The 9,604-nt window shown below is 49.0% G+C and overlaps 1 protein-coding gene across 1 annotated transcript in view; it reads left to right on the forward strand.

Annotated features, from left to right (window-relative positions):
* The window catches only part of CBLN4 (cerebellin 4 precursor), a 52,869-nt gene that overhangs the window by 22,183 nt on the left and 21,082 nt on the right, over positions 1–9,604 (forward strand). The window contains exon 2 of the mRNA XM_040437870.1: positions 8,369–8,485. Coding sequence (XP_040293804.1) covers positions 8,369–8,485 — 117 coding nt within the window. The remainder of the gene's footprint in view (positions 1–8,368; positions 8,486–9,604) is intronic.

The following is a 9,604-nucleotide window of genomic DNA, read 5'->3' on the forward strand; positions in this document are numbered from 1 at the left end:
GCACTGCGCCACCAATGATAATTAACCTTTAATACAAGAGGCGGGTGCCGGCAGCAGAATTACATAGCTGGGAGCTGCGATCAGCGGCAGTTAACTCCTTAAGTGCCTCACCTGAGGAGTTAACTGCCGCTGATTTCGCGGCTATGTGAGTCTGCTGCCGGCGCCTGTATTTGTATTAAACGTTAACTTTAATTGGTGGCGCAGTGCACCTGCCCCTCCTAGTATCGATAAATGGCAAATCCCGGTATTGTATTGATACCAGGACAAAAGTATCGATTGGCAACAACCCTAGCGTAGAGCGCCAGTTCGTGCCACATGTCCAGCTTGGACACTCAGTAGTTGTAATGCACAGAGGGATCATTGAGGACGCTGACACGGTCTGCTACGTAGTCCTTCACCATCTTCCAAAATGTTTCGCAAAGCGTCAGCCTTAATTATGAGCAGCGAGCGTTTGAGTAGACACAGAAGTGGGATGGTGACAATGATAATAGCGTTATCGCCGCTCACCATCTGTGTTGATTCCTCAAAGTTTTTTAAAACCTCACAGAGGTCAGACATCCATGCCCACTCCTCGCTTGTGAAGAGCGGAGGCTGACTGGAAAGGCGACGACCATGTTACAGCTGGTATTCCAATACTGCCCTCTGCTGCTCACAAAGCCTGGCCAACATGTGGAAATTTAAGTTCCAGTGCGTGCTCACGTCGCAAAACAGTAGGTGAGCTGGCAATTGTAAGCACTGCTGCAGCGTTGACAGACCGGCGGAAGCTGCCGACTTGCAGAAATGAGCAAACACGTGGCACACCTTCACCAGTAGCACAGGCAAACTGGGGGAGGTTTTGAGAAACCGCTGAACCACTAAGTTGAAGACGTGGGCTAGGCATGGGATGTGTGTGAGCTTGCCAAGCTCCAAAGCCGCCACCAAGTTACGCCCATTATCAGACACAACCATGACTGGTTCTAGGTTGAGCGGCAAGAGCCACAGCTCAGTCTGGTCTCTTATCCCCTGCTACAGCTCTGTGGCGGTGTGCTGTTTGTCCCCTAAGCAGATCAGCTTAAAGGGAATCTGTCACTAGCAATTTACCAATTTTTTTTTTTCATGAATCCATGTTTAACAGAGTACCTTTTTTCCATCTGTCTGATTCTTTTGATTGTCAGTCTTGTCATTTCTTCAAAAACTCGATTCTTATGATATGTAAATGACGCTGTAAGGAGCCCAGAGGGGCGTTCTTCTTTCTCCACGGTGCCCAGGAACGCCCCTCTGAAGTGCCGTCCCCGGCGAAATTTGAAAACTAATAACGCCTCCAAGTTCATCTAAATCGCCTCCCAGAGGCGCGGCTAAGTGCTCAACACCCCCCCTCCTCAGCGCCGCGCTCTGCGGCAAACACCCCGATCCTCCTCTCGCCGGCATCCCAAATCCCGCGCAGGCGCAGTGCCGGCGATTGCCTGCGCTTCCCAAATCCCGCGCAGGCGCAGTGCCGGCGATTGCCTGCGCTATGATGAGATGAGTGACGGCACTGCGCCTGCGCGGGATTTGGGATGCCGGCGAGAGGAGGATCGGGGTGTTTGCCGCAGAGCGCGGCGCTGAGGAGGGGGGGTGTTGAGCACTTAGCTGCGCCTCAGGGAGGCGATTTAGATGAACTTGGAGGCGTTATTAGTTTTCAAATTTTGCCGGGCACGGCACTTCAGAGGGGCGTTCCTGGGCACCGTGGAGAAAGAAGAACGCCCCTCTGGGCTCCTTACAGCGTCATTTACATATCATAAGAATCGAGTTTTTGAAGAAATGACAAGACTGACAATCAAAAGAATCAGACAGATGGAAAAAAGGTACTCTGTTAAACATGGATTCATGAAAAAACTTCCCCACTGCAGTGCTACACTGCTTCCAGCTATGGACTCATGGCTGACTGGTGCTGCAAGAGAATAATTCTGAGGTGGAAGTGGAGGAGGAGGCGGAGGAGGAGAAGTGGGGGTTGGAGCCACTAACGTAGGTGGTGGCAGAAACCCTGATGGAATTAGGGCCCGCAATCCTTGGCATCGGTAGCACCTATGCCATCCCATGGTACAACACGCTCCCGACCTCCACAACGTTCACCCAGTGTGCCATCAAGGAAATGTAGCGTCCCTGGCCGAAAGCACTTGTCCATGTGTCAGTGGTTAAGTGGACCTTCCCAGTAACTGAGTTGGTCAGGGCATGGGTGATGTTACGGGACATATGTTGGTGTAAGGTGGGCACAGCACACCGTGAAAAATAGTGGCGGTTGGGGACTGCGTAATGAGGGACGGCCACCGATATCAGGCTGTGGAAGGCCTCAGTGCCCACAAGCCTAAATGGCAACATTTCTAGGGCCAGCAATTTGGAAAGTTGCGCATTTAGTGCTATGGCCTGTGGGTGGGTGGCTGGGTATTTGCGCTTGCGTTCAAATGTCTGGGGTAAGGACATTTGTACGCTGCGCTGGGGCACGGAAGTGGATGTGGTTGATGATGGTGCTTGCGAAGGTTCAGGTGCAGGGCGGGAGGCATCCGGCCATGCGCCTTTGACAGTGGATTGGCCAGCACGTAACACAAGGGAAGAGGAGGCAGTGGTGTAACCCGCAGACACAGATTGTGGACCCAGGCGTTCAGCCCACCTATTACGGTGCTTTGATGCCATGGAGCGGATCATGCTGGTGGTGGTGAGGTTGCTAGTGTTCACGCCCCTGCTCATTTTTGTATGGCACAGTTTGCAAATTACAATTCTTTTGTCGTCCGCACTTTCCTCAAAAAAGCGCTAGACTACGGAACACCTACCCCTTGGCAAAGGAGATTTCCGCAAGGGTGTGCTTTATGGAACAGTTGCGGGCCTGTTTGGTTTGGCCCGCCTTTTCCTTTTTGCCACACCACTGCCTCTTCCAGCTTGTTGCGGTGCTGCGGATCCCTCCCCCTCTGTACTGCTGTCCTCGCTCGGCTTGCCACCTTCCCAGGTTGGGTCAGTGACTTCCACCACCCACTCTTCCACTTCCTCACTCTGCTCAACTTACTGACTTATTGACCTAACAACAACCTCAGTTATTGACAACTATGTCTCATCCTCATCATCAACCTCTTGAGACACTAATTGCCGTTGACTTATTGGCAACTGTGTCTCATCCTCATCATCCACCTTGTGAAGCACTAATTGCCGTTCCCCACCGTCATCTTCTTGTGACTGTGGATGCTCAAGAGTTTGGGAATCAGGGCACGAGATCTCATGTCCCTCTTCAAGCGCGCTTGTCGAGAGGCCCAAATGAAGGAATTGGCACTGAAAAGAGCTCCTTGGAATATCCGAGTGTGGGATCACTTGTTTGGCAAGACTCTCCATGGTGGGAGGAAGGAGGATCAGGGTGAGGATTGTGTTGACCAGACTCATGGCTACTGAGACTGGACTTGGTGGAAGACAGGGCGGTGCTTAACCGACTGGAAACATTATCTGCTGCAATCCAACCGACCACCTGGTCGCACTGGTCTGACTACGAGAGCGTTGTCCTGCGCCGCCCAGCAAACTGGGACATGAAGCTAGGTATCGTGGATGATTGTTTTTCTTGTGCTCTGGCAACAGGCACATTTTCAATGCGCCCAGGGCCATGGCCTCTGTGTGCGCCATCAGCATCACGGCCACTTCCCTGTCCCTTACTGCTCACCTTCTTCATATTAAATGGTATATATGCTTGAAAGTATGTCACATGTACAGTAGCGTAGGATTTGTAAGTGTATGTGCAAAAAAATTAAAAAAGGTATTTGGGATGTGGAAACGTCACACAGGAGAAATACCGCAGATAATTTCGCTGATGTCACCAGCGGCTAATATAAAATTACAGGGAATGTCACAGGTATTTTGTGATGTGGAGACGTTACACAGGAGAAATATCGCAGATAATGTCACTGATATCAGCAGCGGCTAATATAATATTACAGGGAATGTCACAGGTATTTGGGATGTGGAAACGTTACACAGGAGAAATACCGCAGATAATGTCAATGATGTCACCAGAGGCTAATAAAAAATGACAGGGAATGTCACAGGTATTTGGGATGTAAAAACGTTACACAGTAGAAATACTGCAGATAATGTTGCTGATGTCAGCAGCGGCTAATATAAAATTACAGGGAATGTCACAGGTATTTTGGATGTGGAAACGTTACACAGAAGATGTACCTAAGGTAATGTCACTGTCCGCAGCAGACACCGTCTATGGAAAAAGTACACTGGATGTCACTGATATTTTTGGGATATGCACACGTTATACCGGAGATGTAGCGCCGCTAATGTCACTGTCCGCAGAGGACACCCTCTACGGAAAAAGTACACTGGATGTCACAGATATTTTTGTGATGCGCACACGTTACACAGGAGATGTAGCGCAGATAATGTCGCTGTCTGCAGCGGCCTAACTATTGCACGCTATTTAGAGCAGGATGCGCTAAAAATAGATATTGCTGCCACACACAATAGTCTTTAAAAGAGCCTTTGGGTCTGTAAAGTTTTAGCAATTTAGCGCAGGTTGCGCTAAAAATATATATTGTTGCTGCCACACACAACAATAGTCCTTTAAAAGGACTTTTTAAATTTTCACTCCCTACACTATCTTTCCCTTCTTTAGCACAGCTCTCCCTGACTAACACTGAGTCGAACACGTGTCATCGGGTGCTATATAGCTATATGATGCGTTCCGGCCAGCCAATCACTCTAATGCCAGTAACCAACATGGCTACAGTGGCGGATCCAGAGCCTGGTCTCGGGAGGGGCACTTTCAGATTATTTTCTGTCCACCGCCACAAAACAATGGTGCTTATAGAACAGACTACACAGTGTAGAGGTATACTGTATATTGTGGGGCACAGTGTATGCTATATGTGTATAACATAAACATATTTCATATGAAAACTTACAATTACTTGGCCTGACCCTTGGGGATCTCGGACGCCACTTCCACACTTTGGCCGAGGGCTCAGCGTAGCTGATGTGTTTTATCCTAATGAGAAAGATTTCATAATAAGGATTTGGAGAATGGGCAGAGGGATAGCAGAGCAGGGAGAGGCTGGTGCTGCTACTAGGGGGTCATACCATGGGGGAGTAATAAAGCCCACTATAATGCCCCCCCAGTAGAAATAATTCTCCTTATAATGTGACAGTGCAAAAAATACCCCCTTGTAATGCCCCCAGATGAGCTAATGTCCCCATAGTGCCCCCATAATGTGCCAGTATAAAATACCACTATATAGTGCCCCCAGTAAATGCCCCCATAGTGCTCCACACCCTCCTTCCTCCTAGTGCCCCCATAATGTACCAGTATAAAATGCTCCAGTAGATGCCCTCAGTGTCCCCCCATAATTTGCAAGTATAAAATGCCCCCCGTAGATGACCCCATAGTACTCCTCTCCCCCTTTCCCCATAGTACCCACCATGTGTCCCAGTATAAAATTGTACTGTACAGAGCGCCCCATATAAAATACCCCTTCTTTGTGGCCTCAGTAGATGCCCCTATAGTGCCCCAATCATGTGCCAGTATTAACACCCCCTCATGTGCCAGTATTAATAAAAGCCCCCCCCATGTGCCAGTATTAACAGCCCCCCATGTGCCAGTATTAACAGCCCCCCATGTGCCAGTATTAATAACAGCCCCCCATGTGCCAGTATTAATAACAGCCCCCCATGTGCCAGTATTAATAACAGCCCCCCATGTGCCAGTATTAATAACAGCCCCCCCATGTGCCAGTATTAATAACAGCCCCCCATGTGCCAGTATTAATAACAGCCCCCCCATGTGCCAGTATTAATACCAGCCCCCCCTGTGCCAGTAATAACAGCCCCCCCGTGCCAGTAAAAACAGCCCCCCCCCGTGCCAGTAATAACAGCCCCCCCCCGTGCCAGTAATAACAGCCCCCCCCCCGTGCCAGTAATAACAGCCCCCCCGTGCCAGTAATAACAGCCCCCCCGTGCCAGTAATAACAGCCCCCCCGTGCAAGTAATAACAGCCCCCCCGTGCAAGTAATAACAGCCCCCCCTGTGCCGGTAATAACAGCCCTCCCTGTGCCAGTAATAACACCCCCCCCCCCCGTGCCAGTAATAAAAGCCCCCCCCCGTGCCAGTAATAACATCCCCCCCGTGCCAGTAATAACCGCCCCCCCCCCCGTGCCAGTAATAACATCCCGCCCCCCCGTGCCAGTAATAACATCCCCCCCCCCGTGCCAGTAATAACATCCCCCCCCGTGCCAGTAATAACATCCCCCCCCCCCGTGCCAGTAATAACATCCCCCCTGTGCCAGTAATAACAGCCCCCCCCCCCTGTGCCAGTAATAACATCCCCCCCCCCTGTGCCAGTAATAACAGCCCCCCCCTGTGCCAGTAATAACAGCCCCCCCCTGTGCCAGTAATAACAGCCCCCCCCGTGCCAGTAATAACAGCCCCCCCCCTGTGCCAGTAATAACAGCCCCCCCCTGTGCCAGTAATAACAGCCCCCCCTGTGCCAGTAATAACAGCCCCCCCTGTGCCAGTAATAACAGCCCCCCCTGTACCAGTAATAACAGCCCCCCCTGTGCCAGTAATAACAGCCCGCCCTGTGCCAGTAATAACAGCCCGCCCTGTGCCAGTAATAACAGCCCGCCCTGTGCCAGTAATAACAGCCCGCCCTGTGCCAGTAATAACAGCCCGCCCTGTGCCAGTAATAACAGCCCGCCCTGTGCCAGTAATAACAGCCCGCCCTGTGCCAGTAATAACAGCCCGCCCTGTGCCAGTAATAACAGCCCGCCCTGTGCCAGTAATAACAGCCCGCCCTGTGCCAGTAATAACAGCCCGCCCTGTGCCAGTAATAACAGCCCGCCCTGTGCCAGTAATAACAGCCCCCCCGTGCCAGTAATAACAGCCCCCCATGTGCCAGTAATAACAGCCCCCCATGTGCCAGTAATAACAGCCCCCCATGTGCCAGTAATAACAGCCCCCCTGTGCCAGTAAAAGTATTGTATATGCAGCCTATCAGAGGAAGGGAAAGGGACACGCCTCTCCCTCCCCTGCGTCAGCACAGGCATCTGTATCGCTGTCCTGAGGACGGCGATACAGATGACTATGGAGATGAGCGCTTCCACAATGGAAGCGTTCGTCTCCCTGTGCCCACCGCCGAGGCCAGCCCCTGGATCCACCACTGCATGGCTACGGCATTACAGTGAAGGGCAGTACTTAACTGCATGTTTATTGGCTGCGTAGCAGTCAACAAATGTGCGGGGCATGCTCGGTCAACACTATTGGAGATCTTTCCCTTATACCTTATGTCTGTGGAGGCTCCAATCCTGGTTTTGGCTCAAAATCACTGATGAGAAAACACTGATATGCGAATGAGGCTTTAGAGGGTAGAGTCCTCCAGTAGTGGTGGAGATAATCCCAACTGGGCCCCCTCTTGCCCTGGGCCCCATAGCAGTCGCATGATCTGCCGCTATGGTAGTTACACCCCTGTATCTATCTATCTATCTATCTATCTATCTATCTATCTATCTATCTATCTATCTATCTATCTATGTCAGTCGACCTGGAGACCATCAGCCAGCAGATCACTTGCTGTTGACACATCCTGTGATTGGTTTACTGAGTGTTTATTTACTAGGAAATCGCAGCTGATTCACACACAGACACTTATGTACAGTAATTTAATACCAAATGACCCATCAACACTTGCTGAAGGTTTATATGCTTAAAAATGTAATTTTAGGCAGCTAAAAGTAATCACCAAGCATTGATAAATACAACACTAAAGGTGATTTATAAAAGAATTGCACCAGTTTGGTTGATGATGAACCTACAGGATACAAACAGGCTATAGCTTGGGGGCCCCTGCACACCCTTTCCCTTCTACTGTAGGGATAAGGATTGACAACCTATATAGACACCATAATGGGGTACAAATTGTTTGTCATCTTTTTTAGCCCTGTCATCCCTATTTCTTTGTTTTTTTTTTTTTTTGTTATTCAAGGTGGACAAGTGATCAAGATACCAATTTGTACATTTAAACCTGGCAGCCCAAGGGGAATGTCTTTTCTGCTGCAGTGTCCATACTCTCGCTGTTACAGCTCAGGAGACAGTTGAAGGATGAAACTGAGCATGTGCGGCCATCTCAGTGGGCAGGTCAAAGAAATAGGAAAAATACCAAAACAGCAGGTGGCGCTATACAGATACATTTTATTGAATAACTTGGAGGCTATGCTAAATTTTTTAATTACATGCAATTACAAAAGTACTCAGATCCAGGTGCTGTTTTGAAAACTGCTGAATATTTTTAGTGGGGAAACCCCTTTAACAGTATGCTGTAAACTGGCGCAAGTCTACAAGGTGCAGGCTTTCATAACCCTGTCTTTTTGTATTGTAGATTTTAGTAAACGTGGGAAACTTTTTCACGCTGGAATCAGTGTTTGTAGCTCCACGGAAAGGAATCTACAGCTTCAACTTTCACGTAATAAAGGTTTACCAAAGTCAAACAATACAGGTAAGTGCCCCCCTCCATGCATCTCCCTTGTCTAGGGCATTGATCAGGATCTGAGGCTGTGGTCGGGCCCCAATACAGCATAAGTACTTACCTGATAACATGGAGGCTGCAGTACGTTTTGTGGGATGTGTAATCACGCAAATGGAGAAATATCTTTGCAAATAAAAATAATTTTATTCCATCCTTAACACATATGTTAGTAGTGGCCAACGTTTCGGTCCATCCCGGACCTTGTTTACGGCCTAAACATAAAAAGTATAGGCATAAGTCACACACGACTACACTGAATACAAAGAATCACATCAACATAAAGTGTAAATGAAGATACTTCGATTTTAACAAAAGTCAATTAACATCAACAGTAAAGTCTCTGTATTACATTGGTATTGTCAAAAGCAATCAATATCCAATGTAGCAACGGTCAAATCACAATTAGGACAAAGACTAGGTAGGGATTAAGACAATCAAACAGAACATTCTAAATAAGAAATACAAATAATGAAAAATTGAAAAAAATTGAAAAAGCTGTGTCCTGCTTTTAATAGTATGGAGGAGTGGTAGAGAGACTTTTACAATAGGACAGACTGGTCAGGTCGAAGGTTCCCACTTTGGCTGGGAAGCTCCAACTATCTGCCAACCATTCAAGATTCATACACTGCAAGTCTGGGACCAACCAATGATTCCTTAAAAATATAAATCTTTCTTAAAGGGGTTCTCCTGGAATTAAGAAAATGAAAATACTTAAAGGGGTTGTCCGGGTTCAGAGCTGAACCCGGACATACCCTATTTTCACCCAGGCAACACACCTGATGTTCGTATCGGAGCATCTCATGCTCCGATGCGCTCCCTTGCCCTGTGCTAGATCGAGCAGGACACGGGCTCTTTTTTTTACAATAACACACTGCGTGTTCGGTGACGTCACCGGCTTTGATGGGCGTGCTTTAGCACTGCCCTAGCCGTTTTACCGTCTAGGGCAGTGCTAAAGCCCACCCATCAGTGCCGGTGACGTCACCGAGCTTCCTGGCAGCCCCATGGAGAGCCCGGTATGTCACCAGAACTCTTGAAAATGCCTTTGCCCTGCTCTATTTTACGCACGGCAAAGGAGAGCATCGGAGCATG

The sequence above is a fragment of the Bufo bufo genome, chromosome 6 (assembly GCF_905171765.1).
Source record: "Bufo bufo chromosome 6, aBufBuf1.1, whole genome shotgun sequence".
Taxonomy (NCBI): domain Eukaryota; kingdom Metazoa; phylum Chordata; class Amphibia; order Anura; family Bufonidae; genus Bufo; species Bufo bufo.